The sequence below is a fragment of the Gopherus flavomarginatus genome, chromosome 1 (assembly GCF_025201925.1).
Source record: "Gopherus flavomarginatus isolate rGopFla2 chromosome 1, rGopFla2.mat.asm, whole genome shotgun sequence".
NCBI lineage: Eukaryota > Metazoa > Chordata > Testudines > Testudinidae > Gopherus > Gopherus flavomarginatus.
The window spans coordinates 113594644-113620139 of NC_066617.1; the positions used below are offsets into that span (position 1 = coordinate 113594644).

Below are 25496 nucleotides of genomic sequence, written 5' to 3' on the forward strand. Positions count from 1 at the left end.
GATTGAGTAAGGAGAGAGGCTGGTAAAGGCAGGTTATGAAAGAATAGAAAGATTTTTGTTTTTAAAGGGTTAGTTAGTTTGAAAGAAGAGAGATTTTTAGTGAGTTTGAGTAAGGAGAGATGATAGTAAAGACTTAGTTTGGTAGGCTATTAAAGAATAGAAAATTTTGAGATAAATGTAAAAGGTGTATTAACTATCAGGATGGGTTAAGAAAAAAGCTTTTAAAAACATTAAAAACTAGGGTTAAAAAGGGAATTTACTAAGGCAGAGCCTGTTTGGTAAGCACATGGTAAAAAAGTGAATAAAAAAGAATTTCAACTATTCAATACCAGTGTAAAGTTAAGAAAAGAAAGAGGTTAAAAGAAAGAACAGGACAAGAAAAAAGAAAAGAGCCCTCTTCGCAAAGAGCAAAGATAGAGAGCACATGGTGGAACAAAAAGAGAGAGAGAGAAAAATGAGATTGGCACCAACTTTGGTGCTGTCAGCCATTTTGAAAAAAATTATGTGTGTGTTTTAATAAGGGACGTGTTGTGTGTGTGCTTGTGCTTGGTTACATGGAGAGAAAAGGCTTGAAAGGAGAGAGAGTTTAAAGATGAAAATGAAATTTTGCATAAGGTTTAGAGAAAAAGGAAAGAAAGGTTATTGGATGTAATTGAGTAAGGAAAGAGGCTGGTAAAGGCAGGTTATTCAAGAACAGAAAGATAGAACTTAAAGAAAAAAGGAAATATTTGTTTTTAAAGGGTTAGTTTAAGAAAAGAGTTAAATAATATTGAAAACTATGTTTAAAAAGGGAATTTACTAAGGCAGAGCCTGTTTGGTAAGCACAGGGTAAAAAAATGAATAAAAAAGAATTTCAACTATTCAATACCAGTGTAAAGTTAAGAAAAGAAAGAGAGGTTAAAAGAAAGAACAGGACAAGAAAAAAGAAAAGAGCCCTCTTTGCAAAGAGCAAAGATAGAGAGCACATGGTGGAATCAGAAAGAGAGAGAGAGAAGCAGGGAGAGTCTGTTTAGTAAGCACATGATAAAAAAGTGAATAGAAAAGTATTCCGTATCAGGGTAGGTTAAGAAAAAGAGGTTAAAAGGAAGAATAGGGCAAGAAACGGGAAAAGAGAATCCCTTTGCAAAGGACAAAGAGAGACAGCACATGGTTGAGTCAGAGAGAGAGAATTAAGTGTTTCTGTCCTTGGTTCAGACCCTCTCAGACTTATCACCACCACCTTTGGATCAACCCAATTAGAGGTTGTTTTACAGCAGCGTCATAGAATTCGTTTTCCTGAACCAATCCTAGAGTCCCAAGATTTTAAACAAGAGCCAAATCCCTTCTTTCCCCTCTCCCCTCCTCCCTCCCTTTTAACTGTTTTATTCTTATCTAAAGAAACAGACCTCCAATATTTTTTTCACCATGTAGCCCTTTTACAGAGGAATTTTTAGAAAAGTTAAAACCAAAGCTTTTAGTAACAAGCAAATTTTAAAAGTTTTCCCCTAGGTTTTAGACTGACGGGTTATTTTTTAGTAAGCACAATGTGAAACAGGCTTTTGCAGCAAAGCTCCTGTTAGCAAAGCAGCCTCTGAGAGTCAGTGGATCACAGAGAAGGAGTTTGCTTCTTTACCTGCTTTTTAACAAACACATGTTAAAGTTATATTAAGTTTTGCAAAGGTATAATGACAAACCTAAGACACATCCCTTTTGTATGTGTTGTAATAAAAAAAGGAGCAGGCAGAAACACCCCAGGTTTAAAACCTCAGGTTTTTAGTAACAGACAGTTTATAAACCCCTTATTTTGTAAACCATTGAATTAGAAGGAAGAAGATTGCTTCTTCCCCCACTTTTTAACAAATAGAGGTGAAAGTTATATTAAGGCTTTTAAGGGAATAAACACTTGAAAAGACATGCCTAAATGAAGACACATTTCTTTATTTAACCCCCTTGGCATAAGTGTTTCAATGAAAAAGAACAGGCAGAGGGATTTTTATAAAAGTTAAAACCATAAGCTTTTAGTAACAAATTTTTTTAAAGTTTTCCCCTAGGTTTTAAACTAACAGGGGTTATTTTTTCATTATCAAAAACAATGTGAAGCTGCAGCAAAGTGCCTGTTAGCAAAGCAGCCTCTGAGAGTCAGTGGATCAGAGATAAGAAGGAGACTTCTTTCCCAAACTTTTTAACAAACATAAGTTAAAGTTACATTAAGTTTTGCAAAGGAAGAAAGCTTTGCTTTATAATGACTTGAAAAGACAAACCCAACACAACACATCCCTTTTGTATGTGCTCTAATAAAAAATTATGCAGAAGCACCCTAGGTTTAAAACCCCAGGTTTTTAGTGACAAACAGTTTATATTCCCCTTATTTTGTAAACCAGTGGATTAGAGAGAAGAAGATTGCTTCTTCTCCCCCCTTTTTAACAAAGAGGGGTGATAGGCTTTTAAGGGAATAAACACTTGAAAATACATGCCTAAATGAAGACACAGTCCTTTATTTACAGGGGTGTTTCAATAAAAAAGAGCAGGCAGAAACACCCCAGGTTTAAAATCCCAGATTTTTAGTAACAGACAGTTTATATACCCCTTATTTTGTTACCCATTGGATTAGAGAAAAGAAGTTTGTTTTTTTCCCCACTTTTTAACAAAGAGAGGTGAAAGGCTCAGAAAGGAATAAAGATTTGAAAAGATAAGCCTACCTGAAGACCCATACCTTCATTTAGCCCCTTAGGCATAGGTGTTTCAATAACATGCAAGTCCGCAGAAACAACCCAAGCTTAAAAACACAGAAAGCCTGTTCATAAAAGTTTTTCCCTAGGTTTAGGCTAGCACTAGTCTTTTTTTTAGTAAGGACAGAAGGCTTTTGCAGCAAAGCAGCTGTCAGCAAAAACAGCCTCTGTAAGCCAGTAGATCAGAGATAAAGCTGCTGCTTCTTTGCCTGCTTTTTAACAAATACAAGTGAAAGTTATATTAAGCTTTGTAAAGGAATAAACACTTTAAAATACAAGCCTATATGAAGACAGGGCCCTTTATTTAACATTTTTACATGCGTGTTTCAATTAAAAAAAGAGAGCATGCAGAAAACACGCCAGAGTGAAAACCACAGAACCTTAGTAACAGCTAGTTTATATCCCCCTTATTTTGTAATCCTATGGATTAGAGAGAAGTTTATTTTCCTCCCCATATATTTGAAGCATTATGTGTTTTTTAAAAAGTTTTAAAAAGAGCTGTAACAAAACAAGGCACCTCTTAGGCCTGGTCTACACTACGCATTTAAACCGATTTTAGCAGAGTTAAACCGATTTAACGCTGCACCCGTCCACACAATGAGGCCCTTTATATCGATATAAAGGGCTCTTAAAACCGATTTCTGTACTCCTCCCCGATGAGAGTAGCGCTGAAATCGGTATTACCATATCAGATTAGGGTTAGTGTGGCCTCATATCGACGGTATTGGCCTCCGGGTGGTATCCCACAGTGCACCATTGTGACCGCTCTGGACAGCAATCTGAACTCGGATGCAGTGGCCAGGTAGACAGGAGAAGCCCCGCAACTTTTGAATTTCATTTCCTGTTTGCCCAGCGTGGAGCTCTGATCAGCACAGGTGGCGATGCAGTCCCAAATCCAAAAAGAGCTCCAGCATGGACCGTGCGGGAGATACTGGATCTGACCGCTGTATGGGGAGACAAATCTGTTCTATCAGAGCTCCATTACAGAAGATGAAATGAGAAAGCATTTAAAAAAAATCTCCAGGCTATGATACAGAGTCCACAGCACAGTGCTGCGTGACAAGCGTAACGGAAAGCCAAAGAATCAAATGGACGCTCACGGAGGGAGGAAGGGGGTATTGAGGACTCCAGCTATCCCACAGTCCCCAGCAGTCTCCAAAAAGTATTTTCATTCTTGGCTGAGCTCCCAATGCCTTTAGGGTCAAACACATTGTCCGGGATGATTCAGAGTATAGCTCGTTAATTTACCCTCCTCCCCCTCTGTGAAAGAAAAGGGAAAAAAATCATTTCTTGATTTTTTTCAATGTCACCGTATGTCTACTGCATGCTGCTGGTAGACATGGTGCAGCGGCAGTGAACAGCAGCATCCTCTCCCTTCCCTTCCCCGGCGGCAGATGGTACCGCAGAAAAGGACTGATAGTCGTCCCTGCCATCATCCCGTGAGTGCTCCTGGCTGGCCTCAGGTGAGGTCGGCTGGGGGCGCCTGGGTAAAAATAGGAATGACTCCCGGTCATTCCCAGTAGATGGTTCAGAATGGCTGGTAACCATCTTCATTATAGCAACTGGGGGCTGACCTCCATCAGCCTGCTCCTTTTCATGTGTAAAGAAAAGATTCTGTACTGCCTGGACTATGATAGCAGCGGGATGCTGGGCTCCTCTCCCCCGCACCGTTTAATGTCCTGCCTGGACTATCATAGCAGCTGGAGGCTTCCTCCCCCTAATTTTATCTCGCTAAAAAGTCAGTGTTTCTTATTCCTGCATTCTTTATTACTTCATCACACAAATCGGAGGACACTGCAATGGTAGCCCAGGAGGGTTGGGGGAGGAGGGAAGCAACGGGTGGGGTTGTTGCAGGGACACTCCCTAGAAAGGCATGTAGCTCATCATTTCTGTGGGATCTGAGACAGAGTGGCTGTGCTCTCTGGTTATCTGGTACACTAGTTCTGTAGTACACTTGCACAATATTCTAGGCGGGACTGATTCTATTTTTAGATACCATAAAGGAGGGATTGACTTGGGAAGTCATTCCCATTTTTGTCTTTGCGCCCCCGGCCGACCTCAACCAGGGGCACCCATGACAGCAGCAGACGGTACAGAATGACTGATAACCGTCATCTCATTGCCAATTTACAATGGCATGGCAGACAGTACAGAACAACTGATAAACGTCTCTGCTGTCTTGCAAAGGCAAATGAAGGCTGCTGTGTTGCACTGCAGTACCGTGTCTGTTCGCAACATCCAGTAGACATATGGTGACAGTAAAAAAAAAGCTGAACAGGCTCCATGGTTGCCATGCTATGGTGTCTCCCAGGGCAATCCAGGGAAAAAGGGCGCAAAATGATTGTTTGCCGTTGCTTTCATGGAGGAAGGAATGAGTGACGACATTTACCCAGAATCACCTGCGACATTGTTTTTGCACCATCATGCATTGGAGTCTCAACCCAGAATTCCAATGGGTGGAGGAGACTGCAGGAACTATGGGATAGCTACGGGATAGCTACCCACAGTGCAATGCTCCAGAAATCGATGCTAGCCTCGGACCATGCACCACCGAATTAATGTGCTTAGTGTGGCTGTGTGCACTCGACTTTATACAATCTGTTTTACAAAACCGGTTTATGTAAAATCAGAATAATCCCATATGTAGACATACCCTTAGAGATATTTTGTAGAAGTTTAGTGAACTAAAAAGGCTTAAAATACTAGCCTGTTCTTTTTAAAAGAGTGTTTTTAAAGTACCAAAACAACAACTGGGTAAGAATATGAAAACTGGCAATTGAAGGGAGTTTACATATGTGTTTTAATAAAAAAAAAATCCAATATGTGTTTTTTGTATAAATCCAAACTTTAGAAAGCAAAGAAAAAATAGCTTATATAAAAAAGTTAGCATTTTTTTTGTTTTAAACCAGAGATATGGAGCCTTCCTCACCCCTGCTCTCTCCACACACACACACACACACACACACACACACACACTTCTCTCCCTAGCCTTCCTCCCCCTTTTTTTTTTTTAAATCTTTTTTAAAATCTAAACCAAGGACAAAGAATTTTTTTAACAAAAGCCAGAGCCACAGAGATCAGGCCATGGGTGTAAGAAAGCTTCCTGAGTTTTGGGAGCATGTTGATAACTCTTTTAGTGAAACAGTTTTGTAGGCAGCCTGTCTGTGTAAGTTGTTATGCTTTAGCATGGGCAAGCGTTTATTAGTTGAAAGCCCGTTCCCACTTCATGACATATTATCTCCCCCATCTTACGGCCTATCAGAAATATTAACAAAAACAAGCTAAAAGATACATTGTAGCAAGGACTGCAAAGCAATAGTTACAATATTGTTGATTATTACCTTGTCTAAGCCCCTAAAGAATATATTTTGTTTTTATAAAACACTTATGCAAACTGTAACCCTAGGTGATGTACAGCATTAAATAATATGAAACAGTAGACGAGAGACCTGAGACATTGTTGAAATCAGAGGAGTCATGATTAAGTCCTAATGCAGAGGGCCTTGGGAGGGAAAATGAAAAGATACAGCCAAAGCGGAAGATGATATGATTTAAGAGGAGTTCTGGGGCTTCAAGTAGGTTTGTTATTTCATGTGTTATTTAATAAGTTAAAGAGAGAGGGCTTTAGACATTACTTTAAAAAACGCATTTTAAAATGTTTTATAGTATATGTTGTTCAGCTTTAGTTACAGGGTCCTGGTTGTTTAGATAAGAGCAGAGCAGGGCTCTGCTGCAGCTTCACAGTTTTTACTCAAAAATAACTCATGTTAGTCTAAAACCTAGGGAAAAACTTTTTTATCACTATACATTACTTTTATAGGCTTGTCTTTTCAAGTGTTTATACCTTTACAAGACTTCCATCTCTCTCTTTTTTAAAAAGTGGGGGAAAAACAAACAACTTCTCTCTAATCCACTGATTTACAGAATAAGTGGAATATAAACTGGCTGTTATTAAGGACCTGGGGTTTTAAACCTGGGGTGTTTCTGCCTGATCTATTTTATTACAACATACTTGTAAATAAAGGGATGTATCTTCATATAGGTTTGTCTTTTCAAGTAATTATCCCTTTGCAAAACTTAATGTAACTTTTACTTGCATGTGTTAAAAGTTTGAGGAAGAAGCAGCCTTCTTATCTCTCACAGACGCTGTTTTTGCTAACAATGGCTTTGCTAAAAAAGCCTGCTGTTTCAAATTGTGCTTACTAAAAAATAACCCACGTTAGTCTAAAACTTTTTTGTCACTATATATTACTTTTAGAACCTGGAGTTCTTTCTGCATGCTCTTTATTTATTAAAACACCTATACCAAAGGACTGTGTCTTTAGATAGACTTGTCTTTTCAGGTATCAGAGGGGTAGCTGTGTTATTCTGGATCTGTAAAAGCAGCATCCGACGAAGTGGGTATTCACCCACGAAAGTTTATGCTCCAATACGTCTGTTAGTCTATAAGGTGCCAGAGGACTCTTTGCTGCTTTGTCTTTTCAAGTGTTTATTCCTTTACAAGCCTTTCACCCCTCTTTGTTAAAAAGCAGGTAAAGAAACAAACTTCTTCTCTCTAATCCACTGGTTTACAAAATAAGAGGAATACAAACTGACTGTTACTAAAAACCTGGGGTTTAAACCTAAGGTGTTTCTGTCTGCTCTTTTGTGTGTCTTCATTTAGGCATGTCTTTTCAAGTGTTTATCAAGGCCTTTACAAAACTTTTATCTCTCTTGGTTAACAAATTACTTTTATAAACTACAGATGTGCATCTGACGAAGTGGGTATTCACCCACGAAAGCTCATGCTCCAAAACGTCTGTTAGTCTATAAGGTGCCACAGGATTCTTTGCTGCTTTTATAAACTAGCTGGCTGTGGCTTTAACCCCAAGATAATTTCTTTTTTATTTTACCTTATAAATAAAATTACTTACAAAGCAGAGGCTGGTAACTTTAACATGTGTTTTTTAAAAAGCAGGTAAAGCAGCAAACTCCTTCTCTGTGATCCACTGACTCACAGAGGCTGTTTTTGCCGACAGCTGCTTTGCTGCAAAAGCCTGCTGTCCTTACTAAAAAAATGACCAGTGCTAGCCTAAAACCTAGGGGAAAACCTTTATAAACAGGCTTTCTGTGTTTTTAAGCCTGGGTTGTTTCTGCGGACTTGCATGTTATTGAAATACCTATGCCTAAGGGACTAAATGAAGGTATGGGTCTTCAGGTAGGCTTGTCTTTTCAAGTGTTTATTCCTTTCCAAGCCTTTCACCTCTCTTTGTTAAAAAGCGGGAAAAGAAGCAATCTTCTTCTTTCTAATTCAGTGGTTTACAAAATAAGAGGTTTATAAACCGTGTTACTAAAAACCTGGGGTTTTAAGCCTAGGGTGCTTCTGCCTGCTCTTTTTTATTACAACACATACAAAAGGGATGTGTTTTAGGTTTGTCTTTTCAAGTCATTATCCCTTTGCAAAACTTAATGTAACTTTAACATGTATTTGTAAACGTATGCCACTCGATAGTATTCGTCACCATGCATTTTTGACAGGTTTCCAGGCCCCTTTTAGGGCTTATGTCCCACCTTCCCACTCCGTTTCCATTGGTGCTAAAGTGTGGCGCCGTCAGCCATTTTGAAAAAAAGTGTGTGTGTGTGTTTGACTAGGGGAAGTGTTGTGTATGTTTGTGCTTGGGTACATGGAGAGAAAAAGGTTGAGAACAACCTACCTTTACCAGCCTCTCTCCTTACTCAATCACATCCAATAACCTCTCTTTCCTTTTTTCTCTAAACCTTACACAATTTTTTTTTGTCTTTAAACTCTCTCATTCTCTTCTTTCAACCTTTTTCTCTCAATGTAACCAAGCACAAACACATACAACATATCCCCTATTAAACACATACACACACAATTTTTTTTTCAAAATGGCCAATGGTGCCAAACTTTGGTGCCAACTTGATTTTCTCCCTCTCTCTCTTTCTGATTCCACCATTTGCTGTCTAACTTTGCCCTTTGCAAAGGGGGCTCTCTTTTCCCTTTTCTTGCCCTGTTCTTTCTTTTAACCCCTGACACTGAATAGTTTCAAGCATTTTTATTCACTTTTTTACCCTGTGCTTACCAAACAGGCTCTGCCTTAGTAACTTCCCTTTTTAAACCTAGTTTTCAATATTTAACTTTTTTCTTAACACACCCTGATATTTAATTCACCTTTTACATTTATCTCAAATTTTTCTATTCTTTAATAGCCTACCAAACTAGGCCTTTACCATCATCTCTCCTTACTCAAACTCACTAAAAATCTCTCTTCTTTCAAACTAACTAACCCTTTAAAAACAAAACTCTTTCTATTTTCATAACCTGCCTTTACCAGCCTCTTTCCTTAGTCAATCACATCCAAATAACCTCTTTCCCTTTTTCTCTAAATCTTACTCAAACTTTCTTTTTTCATCTTTAAACTTTCTCACACTCTTCTTTCAATGTTTTTCTCTCCATGTACCCAAGCACAAACATACACAACACTTCCGCTATTCAAACACATACACATACACACTTTTTCAAAATAGCCGAAGGCGCCAAACTTCAGCGCCAACGGAAACGGGGTGGGAAGGTGGGACATAAGCCCTAAAATGGGCATGGAAACCTGTCAAAAATGCATGGTGACGAATACTATTGAGCAGTATACTACTCAGATCTATAATGGTTAACATTTTTTTCTTATGATTAAAACCAGAAACTCATGTTTTTAAATGATATTTCATAGAAGCACAGTCTACCCCATTAAGATTATTTAAGGCCTTTTTTAATATTTCTTACAGCTTCAGAAGTCCTGTTGACTAGGGCTTGCTTATCTCTGGAGCACACTTGAAAACGACTCTCAAAAAAAGAATCATTATGGATTACATACAATGGCTGGTGAAGGATTCTATGATTCTTTTGATGGTCTAAGCCACATTCACATCAGCTGAAGTGTGTATCACAGATATGGCACATCTGAACTTTTTATGTCCCTCATTTTAATATCATGTCTAGCCCCGTTCAGAGACTTTTCTTAATAAATTTATTCCACTGCTAGAAACTTGGGTGAGCAGAAGTCTGTCCCTCAGAAAATATGTACTTTACTATCCAGAGAACATGAAGCAGCCAGTGGCTCATATAGAAAATGGGACAAATCATGACTTGAATTTGTCATTTTAATATATTGGAAGCAGTGAGTTATATCAAACATTCCACAAGGGAATTAATGAAGAATCACTGATGGAGTCCACCAGTGCTAAAATAAAGACAGAACTGAGTATGTGAACCAAGGGAAATGTGATGAGGTAAAGCAACGAGAGCAATTGAAAAGAGGGTATGAACTTTCCAGGGGTACTAGGTTCTGACAAAGCCATGGGACTCATTTGGTCATATCACACTCAAGGATTTTGAAGGACATCTAATAATTACTATATCTGTAACGCACATGCATGTTCAGACTACTTGATTAGCTAAATAATCTACTGCTATAAAATACTATTCTAATGTATTCTAATAATATCTAATTAGAATAGAATCTTAAATATTTTTATTCCAAAAATGTAAGCACCCCAAATACAGTAGTAGACTCCATCAATATAAATGAATAGCCTCCATGATAGCTGTAGCAACTATGAAAGACTAATACTACATTTGCTCAGATATGTTACTGGACCTTGGTTTAATTCTGTTCTAAACGTTTGTCATTTTCCAGAAAACATTGTGGGTAAAATCTTGGCTCCAGGTGAAGTTAATGGCAAAATTTCCCCATTGACTTAAATGGAGAGAAGACTTCACCTTTGCTTTCAGGCAGCTCCTTGGAATTAGAAAGGAGCCTAACATCACTCACACAAACACAAGTTTTGATACTTACTAAGAAAAGGTATCGTTCTTGGGCTGATGTATTACGAGCAGCAAGTTTAAGGATCTGTCCTTCTTTTATCAGCTCATTTGAGGGGTTGACAATATCTTCCTCTTCTCCCAACATCTCATACACCTCCAGCAACTTCTTTAGATTCTCCTTTTCAATTAAAATAAAATTACACTCGTGAATAAGCGATTTTGCCAGTGTAAAATGGTTTACCTGAAGCTTATGTAAGAGTCAGAAAAATGCTAGTTTAAAAGAATATAAACCTCTACCTCGATATAACGCTGTCCTTAGGAGCCAAAAAATCTTACCGCATTAAAGGGGAAACTGTGTTATATTGAACTTGCTTTGATCCACTGGAGTGTGCAGCCCCGCCCTCCGGGAGCACTTCTTTACCATGTTATATCACAATTTGCATTATATAGAGTGGCGTTCTATCAAGGTAGCAGTGTAGATAAGCCATTCATATAGGTTGCCAGAACCAGCTTATATTTGGGCATAAGCTGTTTCTAGTAATCTAATTTATCTAACTAGTATTTAAGTGTACTTATATAGTGCTATTTCATGTCCAAAATATTTTACAAATATTTAACGGTTTATGTACCACAACATCCCTGCGAGGGAGATAAGTATTTTCTCCATTTTACAGGTGCAGAAACAAGCACAGAAAAGTTAAGTGACCAGCATAACCTCTTACTGGCAACCAGGAATAATACAAAGAAATCCCAATTCCCACTCCTGAATTTTAGTTACAATATCATAGTTTATTAAGCATTCCAGGCAACAGTAAAAAGGACAATATAAATAGCAGCATTTTGGAGCAAAGAAACCAAAGTTTGCAAGTTCAACTGTTTGAAAAATCTCCATTTCAAGTGTCTGGTAAAATTCACAGAATTTCCTAGCTGTACATGCTATTTAAAACACAAGACTAAGAATAGAGTATTAAGAAAGGGAAAACCCCACAAAAATCACTTACCATTTTTCGTATAGCACTATTGGAGTGACTGGCTGCTGTGGATATAATATCCAGGGATTCTAGATGGCACCGAAAATGAAAAACAAATGTAAATACATTGTTATTTACTACAGTACACAGACTGCTAGGTCTAATGGCATACTTCTAAATTTCATATGAATGAGAGCCTTCTCAAGCCCCAGAATTGTCAATAAAGTAAGCTACAAGTGTTTAGTCCAACTGGGTACTTTTGCCTTAACTGAATGTAAGATACAATAAAAGTTAGAGTTAACAGATTAGATGCTGGAAAAGTTTAGCAGGAATCCTTACCAGTTTTAATCAATTATTGTAGGGTGTTTGTGGAGTGAATTTCAAAATTCATGAACTTCAGTACTTGTACCCAAAATATGAATCTAAGATTCACGGCCCCTCCAGTCAAGGAGCAGAAACATGCAGAGTGACCTACAGATCCATCTAAAACAGCTCCAATTTCAAATACTTTTAAGAAACTGCTCCAGGCCAAGAATTATTTTCAGAAGCTATTTGAAAAATAATTCTGAATAAGAAGAAAAAATATGATCTGTTCTTGCATATTTCATACATGAAAAATGATAAAACTTGGAATCTATTTTCACAAACAAATTGCTGAATTGTGTATTTTAAATAAACAAAATATGGATCCCATTTTCAAGGTTGTTCCCCCCCCTCCCCCCAAGCAAAAGACCATTTCTATATCAAAAGCCACACAACAGTGTGCTTAAATGCCAGACTAGCCTTCTCCTAAGAATCGTGCATATGGCGTAGTTTCAGAAAAGGGTGCAAAATCATGTGAAACAAAAGTAGACTTGTTGTGCTCCTTGCCAGGAAGGACAAATTGTAAGTTTCACTGCTCTAGCCTAGAAATCAAAATAAACAATGGATCATTTTTCAGAGAATCTTACAACTCTACGCTAACATTTTCCATGCAACTGCATTTCTTTACCTCTTTTTCACTGGGATAGCTTTAATTTACAGAGTCCTTTTATTACTGTTTTCTAATTGCTATATTAAGTTATCACACAATCCATTAAATATTTACTTTCAGCATCCTTCCAGTCTGGGGAATCTTGAGGCAGTTTCCTTAGGTAGTCCTTTAGTAGCATCTCATAGCGTGGAATGCGTTGTACTGGTTCTAGCATATGATGTTGCAATGTCAAACTCCCACAGACTTTTTGTGTCTAGGAAAATGTAAATATATTTAGATACCACAGTTCAGACAATATTTTTCCATAACTTAATATGTCATAACACAATACAAAAGTTGTGACTGACCTAAATCCAAGACTACTGTATCTTCATAAAAAAGGACTACAAAAACATGGGATTTTAACATAAGAAATCCTGATTGCAGGAAAGTGAGTTAGTTTTTTTCATCATAATCAAATAATTAAAATCCTTTCCAATGACTTTAAAAGCAAGTAAAGTTAATTATTGTAAAGCAGGGAGAATCACTGTATTTATTTTCTTTGTATCCAGCAGAAAGAATTTCATAAATTGAACCACAAATGACATTGCATTTGAACTTAATTTTTCAAATAATATCTGTAATAACTGATCTTAAACATCTAATTCATTTAATAAGGGACAAACATAATTTACCATCACAAGTCATAAGAGCAGGGCATTTTATTCTGGACTCTAATATGGCACACATGTATGACAAATGCCTTCTTTCAATACATCGCTATCCATGATGTAAAAACAAGGGTAGCTATATTGAGAAAAATGTCTGTTTACTTCCATTTCCTTAAAAAGTAATAAGCTGTAGATTAGACTAAAGCATACAAAAGAAGTCCCTTACTGAGGACCACACATTCTGCTTAAATTGCATTACATTGCAAGAATGTCTTATTCCTTTCCCAAACTTCTAGTTGGTAGGTCTGTAGGTTGGAAATGATATCCATACTAATTAACAGAAAAATCAAGAAGAGGCCCTGGAGAGGTGAAGTTACAGACTTTTCCAAAGAGATACATTCCCATGACTGACTGCTCCTTCAACCTTCACTTACTCAATAATTTAGGAATGTAAATGTACTTCCTAACTCAGGTGTTTTGGAAAACTGCAGGTCATGCACGACAGGTTAGGAATTTAGAGATGGACAAATATGTAATTGTAAAAAAAAAGTGTTATTTACTTTTTAGTATCTATGACCGACATAAAGCAAATTCGTTGGTCCTCATGTGTTTTAACATTTATGCTTTGATTGATGATGTGTTTCACTGGAGAGAAAGGATGCGGGAGAAAAAAAAAAGGAAAAATAGGACAAAATTAAATGGACAAAACGGAATCTTGACTTACTTCTAAGGGACCAGAAAAATAGATTGTGTTTTGGAACAGGGCCCCCAAATACCCCGTGAGAATCTGCTTCATTAGAATAACCCCACTGACCGCATAGCCCTATTTGTCACCTAACACCCCACACTGGAACCCATAAGGGGTATCAAACAATCACAATGCATACCTGATGGGAACCACATCCTGAAATAATTCTTTTCCAACCCCCTCTTCTGGGCTTCAAACAATCCCCCAGCCTATCCAAGAACATCATCAGAAGCAAGCTTCCCACAGACCAGGAAACATCAATTCAAAGCAGCACCAGACACTGCCAAAACAACAGATGCAAAACCTGCAGACATAACTCCACTGCTACAATGATCTATACCTCCCACAAACACACCTTTCAAGATCCAAGGGTCCTACACATACCCATTGCAACATGTGGTATACCTCATCCAGTGCAACAAAGACCTCAACAACAACAACAAGGGTGAAACCAGACAATGACTACAACTCTCGAACAAACTCACATAGAAAAATGATAAAAGACAAAAACCAACTTATCACTCATAGGTGTATATTTTTCACAAAGCAATTACTCCATATCTGATCTCAGTGCTCATCCTCTGAGGCCTGGTCTACAGTAGGGAGGTGGATCGATCTAAGTTATGCAACTTCAGCTATGTGAATAACATAGCTGAAGTTGACATATTTAGATCTACTCACCGCGGTGTCTTCTCTGAGAGTCGACTGCTGCCACTTCCCCCGTCGACTCCGCCTGCACCTCTCACGCCGGTGGAGTACAGGAGTCGACGGGAGAGCGCTCGGGGGTTAATTTATTGCATCTAGACTAGATGCAATAAATTGACCCTCCCTCCCCCGTTGGATTGACTGCTGCCTGCCGATCTGGCGGGTAGTATAGACATATCCACAGGAAACCTACACAACTCCTTCAAAAGACAAGCCTAGGAACTTAAATTCATAACTCTGTTGGACACTAAAAACCATGGACTTAACACAGAGATTGGTTTTATGGCTCATTAAAACAATTTGCAACACACCCTACTGCCTACTCATCCTTTACTTAAAATGAAGTGGGAAGTTGTCTCCTACAGTGTGTGTGAACCCCTTAGACTTGTCCCACCTTGTATTTAGTTCAGATGCTCTGGTTACCTTCTCCAGATCTGAGGAAGAGCTCTGTGTAGCTTGAAAGTTTGTTCCTTCCACAAACAGAAGTTGGTCCAATAAAAGATATTACCATACCTACCTTGTCTTTCTAAGGAACTGGATATTAAATTATTTAACACCGTCTTTCAGAAATACAGAAAATGACAAATACACAGTACTTTGTAGCTCTTCAAGAAATAGTCTCTTCCATTACCTGAATGTCCTGAATAATGGATTTGAATAGAGGAGACCGCTCAGTCCACATTTTCACCAGTTCCATTGCATTATCAAAGTTTTTCACATACTCTCCATACATCTTGAGGAAAGGAGCTAACTTCTGCAGAATATCTCCAATTCTGGGGGTTTCAGCCCTGTAGAGCAAGAGGATTGAGACTCAACTTCACAGCAAATAAGTAAAAGCCGACAAGGTATTAACTAGTAGACAAAATGAGGGGGAAATATTATTTAAAAATCTAAATTAATGAATCCTCCAGTTCAATACTACTACACAAAGGATCCCAGTCTGACCATCAAAGGAGACCTGCAAAAGTGAAAACAATCTTTGTGCCCTATCTTGATCATGTATAAAGGCCACAAGTAAGGAATAAAGCACTACATAAAATGTTAATTCTTCTTTCATTATTTCCATTTAGTAAATGGCATTTCTCTGGGCTGCCATTATAAGTGATATAACACTGCACTTCTCAACTGGAGGTGAAAACTCAGGAGGCCAGTCAAAGCAGAACTGAGAAGATTCCAGTATTGCTAGAAATTATTGGAAAAAATCAGACAGTTTTAAGTTATATGATGATAGATTCCATACTTTGAAAAAATATTAAGTCACTTAGAAGCTTAAAGTGGTAAAGACTATAGAGTTGCTTTATGTCCACAGTAAACAAATAGCTTTAGCAGCTTTTCAAAAATTGAAAAAAAATCACTTCGCACTGACCTTTTCACAAACAAACAGAGTTCGCAACAAGGTTCCAATAGTTTTATGAGCCAGCCAAACAAGATATAGCCTACAAATGAAATGGACTACTTATCTATAGCTGCTAGCTCACCAAAGGTGGTCTGATTTCACTTTCCCTCCAGAGAAACTAAACTTTTAAGGCTGTCTCTAATGCCAGACCAGGTGGTTTCCAATTTCTACAAGCTTGGGCACTAGGCCATATCAGATATATCCAAAAAAGTCTAGCACATTGAGTCTTGGCAAGAATAAAAGTCTCCTGTGACTTCAGAACCCCTCCATAAGTAGGGCCCTTCATTTTCAGTTTTTATTTTATTTAATGTTTCGCAGGAATTTGCTGGTTTTTATTACAGCCACAAAAGAGGTGAAAAATCGGTGGCAAAAACTATTAATTTTTCTGGGTAAATATGGGGGGGGGAGGGTGCTGGTGGATGGAGGAACAGGAGGAAAAGTATCCAGCAGATTAATGCTTTGATGAATGGAATTCAATGTGGTTTGCTGCAGAACTAGACCAGAACTCCAAACACTACGCCACCTCTGAGTTTAAGAAAACACAACATCTCTAATCCCCAAATAAAACTTTTCATTTGAATAAGGTTTACTATTGTAGACTTAGAACTATTAGCCCATAAATATTTACATTTAATACTTGGGCCACACCATTAGCAGCACATACGCTCAATTTCATCCTTTTCTCCTGTTTTTGTTTTTTTAAAAACTTGTGAACCCTTCCCTTGTGTTCTGAAATGTATTCCGATACAGACTTTCCTTTTCTTCCCATTTCAGTGTGTCAAATCTTCAAATCATTATCTGCTAATAGCTTGAAATATGTACATGGTGGGTGTGAGATTCATCAGTACGTTCAGCTACACACACACACACACTTCAGAGCTTGTGTGCACCTGTTTATTGTGTGCAACTTCTAGACTAATACATAGCCTAACTTCAATAGGCAGCTTGGCATATACACACAGACTAACATATATTGTAAAATCTATATCTCATGCAATGTATTGTATTTTCCTAATAAAACAAGTTAGTTATTTTTTATACACTTGAATATATAAAAGTAGGTGTGAAAATTGGAAAAAAAAGAAAAACTACTTTTTGTAAAACCCAAGATGTGTGTGTGTAATAATCAGTTTAAATGGAAAATATAAGGGTTCATCCATAAGGCACAGCCCAAAGCACTCTGGAAGAACATGCAGCGCAGAGGTGCCTTGGAAAGAAGAATCTTCTGATGAGAAAACGTATAGTGCCATAGGTGAACTGATGGCTGTAGATAACCAGTCCATTTCAGATTAAAAAAAACAATTTGTACTTTGGCTGGTTCATCAAAATTACTGGAACCTTGTTACTTGTTCCCAAACCATAATGTTATCCTCGATATATGCCGCTGTCTGAAAATGCTTGATTCTAGTGACAATGCTACCTGTTTACCCATAGACTCAAAGCCATAACAATTTTTGGTGGGATAAGGGCACCCATAGCATACAGGCAACAGTTCCCATAAGAAGAGTTAGAACTCCAACGAATAGTAATTTCAGAGGCATTTCCAGACACCAGAGATAACATCCTCATGATGTTCCAAGTCAACAAGGCTAATGTAATAAAAGCTTTTCATAGTTATGTAAACCCTGGGATACTTCATATTTCTGCATTATCAGACCAACCTTCTACGGGGAACTTACTGCAGTGAGTCAAGCCTGGTTGGTCATTTCTCAAACTCCTCTTTTGCTGTCTTCAAGCTGCACAGCATACAAGAGGTACTTAGGTCTGGTTGTGATGTCTCAAGCAGGGCTGTCAAGCGATTAAAAAACTAATCATGCGATTAATCGTGCTGTTAAACAATAATAGAATACCATTTATTTAAATATTTCTCAATGTCTTCATTTTCAAATATATTTATTTCAATTAAAACACAGAATGCAAAATGTACAGTGCTCATTTTTTATTACAAATATTTGCACCGTAAAAAAACAAAAGAAATAGTATTTTTCAATTCACCTAATACAAGTGCTGTAGTGAAATCTCTTTATCATGAAAGTTGAACTTACAAATGGAGAATTATGGAGGAAAAAACCCTGCATCCAAAAACAAAACAAGTCCACTCAGTCCTACTTCAGCCAATTGCTCAGACAAACAAGTTTGGCTACAATTTGCAGGAGATAATGTTGCCCGCTTCTTGTTTACAATGTCACCTGAAAGTTAGCACAGGCGTTCACATGGCACTGTTGTAGCTGGTGTTGCAAGATACTTACATGCCACATGCATTAAAGATTTATATGTCCCTTCATGGTTCAACCACCATTCGAGGACATGCATCCATGCTGAAGACAGGTTCTGCTCAACAACAATCCAAAGCAGAGCGGACTGTCGCATGTTCACTTTCATCATTTGAGTCAGATGCCACCAGCAGAAGGTTGATTTTCTTTTTTGGTAGTTCAGGTTCTGTAGTTTCTGCATCTGAGTGTTGCTTTTTTAAGACTTCTGAAACCATGCTCCACACTTTGTCCCGCTCAGATTTTGGATGGAACTTCAGATGCTTAAACTTTGGGTCGAATGCAGTAGCTATTTTCAGAAATCTCACATTGGTACCTTCTTTGCATTTTGTCAAATCTGCTGTGAAAGTGTTCTTAAAATGAACATGTGCTGGGTCATCTGAGACTGCTATAACATGAAATATATGGCAGAATGTGGGTAAAACAGAACAGGAGACATACTATTCTCCCCCAAGGAATTCAGTCCCAAACAGGGCTGCCCAGAGGATTCAGGGGGCCTAGGCCAAAGCAATTTCAGGGGCCCATTCCATAAAAAAAAGTTGTAATACTATAGAATACTAATTCTTGTGGGGGCCCCTCTGGGTCCTAGGGCAAATTGCCCCACTAGCCTCCCCCACCCCACCCCCCCGTCAACCCTGGGAAAAAAATATTTAGCACAAACCCATTTTTGAGAAAACTTCTTTTCAAGTCACCTTTACAAGGTATCACTGGTTCTCGGCATCAGCTAGTGCTAAAAGGCACTAAAGCTCATTAAAAGAGTTGGATAAATATTTTCCATCAAAACTCTTTTTGGATTTGAAAACTAGGGGTTTTTAAAAAGCAGAAAAAATCACGGACAATGTCTGCTTTCCTTCAAAATTTGTTGTATTTTTTTTTTATTGAAAAGCTGAAATTAGTCTGCCAAAATCTGAACATGGTTCAGGGTTTCAAAAGCGTGTGGCCAAATATTTGCTGCTTGCTGTGTTTGATTGTTTAAAGAAACAATAAAAAAATTCTGCTTAAAAAAATTCCAAAACTTTTGAACCATCTCAGCTTGTGACCAAATGCCTGAGCCCATCCAGTCAGAGATTTTTCCAGGTTTCTGATACTCTGCTAGCTTCCTTGACTCACATCTGTCTCCATAACTTTGGGTTCATTTAGGTTAGAACATAAGAATGGCCATACTGGGTCAGACCAAAAGTCCATCCAGCCCAGTAATCCTGTCTTCTGATAGTGGCCAATGCCAAGTGCCCCAGAGGAATTGAACCTAACAGGTAATGATCAAGTGATCTCTCTCCTGTCATCCATCCCCACCTTCTGACAGACGCAAGGGACACCATTTCTTGCCTATCCTGACTAATTGCCATTAATGGACTTAACATCCTTGAATTTATCTGTTTTCTAGAGACTGGCTCCATGGGGTCCCTCACAAACTGGAGACTGTTACTGTGGGTTTGTCTTTAGTATAGACTATGTACATACTCCATGAACTGAGCATTTGAGCTTGCTCCAGAATCTGGGATGAGCCTATGTTGTGAAAACTGAAATGCTCAAAATAGTACATGCATGTGAATGGACACAGGGTTCTAAAATTAAATTAACCCAGGGGGTCTCAAACTGGGGATCGGGACCCCTCAGGGGGTCACAAGGTTATTACTGGGAGTCACGAGCTGTCAACCTTCACCTCAAACCCTGCTTTGCCTCCAACATTTATAATATAGTGTTAAATATATAAAAAAGTGTTTTAATTTATAATGGGGGGGGGGTCGCACTTAGAGATTTGCTATGTGAAAGGGGTCACCAGTACAAAAGTTTGAGAAGCACGGAATTAACCCCTCTGGAGCCTCAAGGAATGCAGGGGACATGGGGTCTCCCTTGGTAGGGTTGGGATGGAGGTAGGGGGTATAGGATATTGCTCTTCTCACGTGATCCCTCCCTCATGGCTTTCTTGGCTCAATCAATGTTACTCTAAAGTGGCTAATTTTAATAAAGCTACCCTCCCTCAACATGAATTTCCCTATGGCACTGAAATTAAATGTAGACTGTATCTTGGCATTTGAGAAGTGAAAGGGATGGTAGCCCTAAGGGAAAAGATAACAGCTTGGCTCTGTGCGTTAAATAGCTGTCTGCAAGCCTCAAACTGCTGAATGAGCTTTAGAGTATGGAAGGCTATGCCTCCCCAAACAGCCTGGCCCTGCACCCTATCCGACCCCCACCCACTTCCTGTCCCCCGGCCAGCTCCCCTCAGAATCACCAACCCATCCTGCTCCTTGTCCCCTGAGCGCCCCCCCAAGACTCCCCTAACCACCACCCTAGGATCCCCCCATCCCACAGCCTCTGCTGCTCTCTGTCCCTGACTGCCCCGACCCCTATCCACTCCCCACGCCGAGTCCTGACAGATCTCTGCAACGCCCACAATCCAACCCCCCGTTCCCCATCTCCTGACTGCCCCCTCCAGAACCTCTGCCCCCTCCCTGACCCTGGGACTCCCTGTCCCTTATCCAACCCTCCCGGGACTCCCTGCCATGTTGCTTAGCACACCACATCCAGGAGCAACCCTGGACAGTACTGCAGCAGCCTGGCTCCACACGACCTGAGTTCTCGCCGCTCGGCCTGGAGCGCACAGCCCCATCCCCTTACCACTCAGCTCTGAGCCACGTCGCTTTAGCTCAGTCCAGGGCCGCTCCTGGACACGGCGCGCTGAGGTGCTGGGCGATGGGAGAAGGCGGGGGCGAGGTGGGGGGGAGCCTCCGATGTTCTCGTGGGATCCCCTGTGGGGCCCAGGGCAAATTGCCCCACTTGCAGCCCCCCCGTCCACCCCCCACCGGCCCTGGTCCCAAATTTAATTAATGCTTTAAAAAAATAATAATAATAATAAAACGTGCATCATCAGCATGTAAACATGTCCTCTGGAATGGTGGCTGAAGCATGAAGGGGCATATGAATGTTTAGCATATCTGGCACGTAAATACCTAGCAATATTAACTACAAAAGTGCCATGCGACTGCCTGTTCTCACTTTCAGGTGATGTTGTAAATAAGAAGCAGGCAGCATTATCTCTCGTGAATATAAACAAAATTGTTCGTCTTAGCGATTGGCTGGAGAAGTAGGACTGAGTGGACTTCTAGGCTCTAGTGTTTTACATTGTTTTGTTTCCGAGTGCAGTTATGTAACAAAAAAAAACTACATTTGTAAGTTACATTTTCACAATAAAGAGATTGCACTACAGTGTTTATATGAGGTGAATTGAAAAATACTATTTCTTTTATCATTTTTACAGTGCAAACATTTGTAATAAAAACATAAAGTGAGCACTTTACACTTTGTATTCTGTGTTGTAATAGAAATCAATATATTAGAAAATGTAGAAAAACATCCAAAATATTTATTAAATATCAATTGGTATTCTATTGTGATAAGTGTGTTTAATCACAATTAATTTTTTTGAGTTAATCGTGTGAGATAACCGTGATTAATCAACAGCTCTAGTCTCAAGATGTCATGACCAGCTGGAACACTGTTTACTTATGATTAAATGCCTGCTGTAATATAAACAGGTTCTCACGGCCATTTGTTCAAAACAATCTTAGTTAATCCACCAAACGCAACCCAGCAAAATCTTGTAGAGTTTATAATTCCAGTCTGGTGCCATTTAGGGTACACGTCTTCACTCCAGAGTTAGTTCAGACTAGCCTCGCCTGGTGCATCCCCAATGCAAAGTCCTACTTGTGCAACAGTATCCCCAGTGGTGCAGCACTAGTCAATGTACTGGGATGGGATTTCTGGTGGATATCTCATGGTTCTTAGTATGAATTAAGCTGGGCTGTTCCATAATTCATTTGCAGAGTGCTCTCTCTCACTTAGAATGGAGCTGCTGTCTGTGTCAGTGACATAAGAACACCTTATCTAAGTAACTTTCAGGCAGAGCTCCTCATTATTAACGCGGACTGTTCTGTACACAAAAGCAAACAGCATTTGGCATCAAGAACGTCTAATGAGACTATCACTAAGGATTTCAGTCTGCAAGCCCAAAGTGATTCTTAGCACACGTTCATGGGCTGTATCTCTGCTCAAATTCTTTGGAAGCACAGCATAAATGGAGTGAGAAAATGTGGGGTTAAAGTACTGAGCCAGTGTAGGTGACTTCAGTGCAGAAGGAAGGAAGGTGGTAGACAAGAAACCAGAGCCTAGATAGAATTGTGGGTTAGCACTGGAGGCCTAACAGAACCTGGGCTTGATTACCCTGCATTCTCGCTGCAAAGTAGGCAGGTTGCCAGATCAGGCAGCAATGAAACTCGACCTCAAGCTATACCCTCAGTTGTGCCTGCTAGCCTGGATTTAAAACATCCTCAGGCCAAGGTTACAGATTTGTCTATGTACACAGAAGCTACAGCCTGGGCTAACTGCAGTGAAGATATACCCTTGGAGTGCTCACGCATGAGATCAGCTCAGATCAAGCAAAACTTTACATCGGGGTAGGCAACCAGCAGCAAACGTGCCAAAAAGGTGGCACACAAGCTGATTTTCAGTGGCACTCACGCTGCCCAGGTCCTGACTACCGGTCCGGGGGGCTCTGCATTTTAATTTTAAATGCTTCTTAAATATTTAAAAAACCTTATTTACTTTACGTATAACAATAGTTTAGTTATATATTACAGACTTATAGAAAGAGACCTTCTAAAAACATTAAAATGTATTACTGGCATGCGAAACCTGAAATTAGAGTGAATAAATGAAGACTCGGCACACCACTTCTGAAAGGTTGCCAACCCCTGCTTTACATGATGGTTCTGCGGTCTGATCATTGACAGCTTATTTAAAGAGCGGCATAACACATCAAGGTGCTGGATGTGAAAATTCCACTTTAGATCACTTTAGCCATACCAAAACGCAGCAAAGTTAGGAGTATTGCCTATGTTCTGGACTCCCAGATTTAAGATCCAGACTTTTATCATCCTAACTGCTGAAAACAAAACAAAATAAACAAAAAAAACCCCCACTCAGCTGGGAAGTTACAGTCAGAGAAGACATTACCCAGCAATGTGTATAGAAAGCCAGAGACGATACCACAATCGTATATGGAGTTACCAGCTGATATTCACAGAGTTCCTGGCTCTCGTTTACGGAAATGCTACAGAAAATGTATGGTTTTTTTTTTTTTTTAAACGTCATAGGACATGATGGAAGAGAGCAGATCCCAGAGACTGGTGGAAAACAAGATCTATCAGATTTCTCTTTCAGAAATATCAAACATTTCTCCTAGGCAACATCCTTCCTTCAAATATGTGCACAATATGACCTATGAAAGGCAGTTAAGCAATTTCCAAGGTATCCAAGATACACCAATCACAGATGAAGATTGCATCCAGATAATACAGGATGGTGTGCTGTTAAACTCATAAATTGCATTTTAAGAACATTAATATTAGAAGTTGATTTACAGAGGCACTTTTTACTTTAAAAAATAACCTGAGCATTTACATTGCTAATGTATGCTGCTTTTACATACTCCAGAAAATGCAATTTAGTATTTGTGACACTCTGTACCTCAAAATAGCACCCTGGAACCCATATATTTACCACTGTGATATGATTATATGTTTTGTACCAATTATGCCTTGTGAGGTATCATTTAAAAAGTCTTGATCTGCTGAACATTGCTATCCTGTTGGATTGAATGTACTATCACTGTATGTGAAGTTATGAAGTATTGCTGTATGTTTGGTACTGAACTATGTGGAGAGTGGGGATCGCTCACAGCTAGCTTCTCAGTGGCAACAATGGAGCAACAATCACTGACCAGACTGGCATTGATGGCCCATTAAAAAGAATCTATTCTCTTAGAGACTCCTTAGAGAGCACATATGCAATGGTGGCGACCCAACTCTCCTCCCTCTCTCCCACACCCACCACAGCAAGGATCTTTCTAGCAGCTTGAAGAAAGTAGAAAAGAGGGACAATGACATCATCATCTGGCCTCTCTCCTCCCCCATCTTAACACCTGGAAGACTGTCTGGAAGACAAAGACTTTGAACTGGGGAGATTGGTCCCAGGCTAGGAAGGGAATCCAGACTGTGTATTCAGAACTTGTGAGCTGCCTGTAATATCTATTAGGGTGAGAGACTGATTCTCTCTTAGTCTCAAAGACAGAAACATAGTCTAAATTTTATTTCATTTCTTATGTAACCAATTTTGATCTGTATGCCGGCTACTTGTAATCACCTGGAAAAAAAAAATCTTTCTGTAGTGAATAAATCCATTTTATATTTTACCTAAAACAGTGTGTTTTTGGTTAAAGTGCTTGGGAATATCAGCTCAGATTACTAAGGCTGGTGCTGGTTCACTTTCCCTTTGACAGTGCAAGCTCATTAATTAGTTCACCACTCTGTCAAAGGAGTCTTGAACACGTAAGATGGTATATTTCTGGCATGCAAGGCTGGGGTAATTGGCTGGTGCATCTCTGTATTATTCAGGGGTAAGGCTGTGAGTCTTTCATGGAGATCACAGAAGTCATGGATTCCATAACTTTTTGGGACCTCCGTGACTTCAGCAGCTGGAGCCGCTGGGAGGTCCCGGTCCAGCTTCACCAGCTGCTGCTCTGGCAGACCCAGGCAATGGGTTCTAGGCACTGCCCCGGAGCAGCAGCAGGGCCCCGGGCTGCCTCCCCACCCTCTCAAAGGAGCAGCAGTGAGGCCCCAGGCTGCCCCCCCACCCAGAAGAGCAGCAGCGGCAGCAGGGGGGACTCAGGCCACCCCTCTGCCTGGAGGAGCAGCAGCGGCAGCAGGTGGGACTCGGGCCTCCCACCCCCTCCCCCCACATGAAGGAGCAGCAGTGCAGCAGGAGGGACTCGGGCCACCCCCGTCCCTCCCGCCCGGAGGAGCGGCAGCAGCCACCAGAGCACCTTCTCCCCAGCAGCAGCTGCTGCTGGAGTGCCCCCCGCCCACCACATTCCTCAGCATCTAAGATTTAGTTAGGGTTATTTTTAGTACAAGTCATAGTACTGGCCATGACATTTTGTTTAACGCTCCTGACCTGTATGTGACTTTTACTAAAAATACCCGTGACTAAATCATAGTCTTATTCATGAGTGGTTCTGGGAGCATTCATGCAATTTCATTGGGTGTGGGGCTCCATATGCTGATGGCTAAGTGACCCCAGCACCTGGAGAGGTTTGCTGTTTGTCACTGGCATAGCCTTGTGAGAGACAGCCCAGGTTGGAGAATTAAGGGGAAACAGTGGTCCCACAGTTCCAGGTTGTACTCTGGGATCCTGTCACA

At 39.8% G+C, this 25496-nt stretch overlaps 1 protein-coding gene across 7 annotated transcripts in view; it reads right to left on the bottom strand.

The window, feature by feature from the left end:
• FGD4 (FYVE, RhoGEF and PH domain containing 4) overlaps nucleotides 1-25496 on the bottom strand; it is a 217671-nt gene that overhangs the window by 15898 nt on the left and 176277 nt on the right. For all 7 annotated transcript variants that reach the window (XM_050918294.1, XM_050918313.1, XM_050918332.1 and 4 more), the window contains 4 exons: nucleotides 15206-15362; nucleotides 12586-12724; nucleotides 11529-11587; nucleotides 10559-10705 (listed from right to left, as the gene is read on the bottom strand). In XM_050918294.1, the coding sequence (XP_050774251.1) occupies nucleotides 10559-10705; nucleotides 11529-11587; nucleotides 12586-12724; nucleotides 15206-15362 (502 nt within the window). The remainder of the gene's footprint in view (nucleotides 1-10558; nucleotides 10706-11528; nucleotides 11588-12585; nucleotides 12725-15205; nucleotides 15363-25496) is intronic.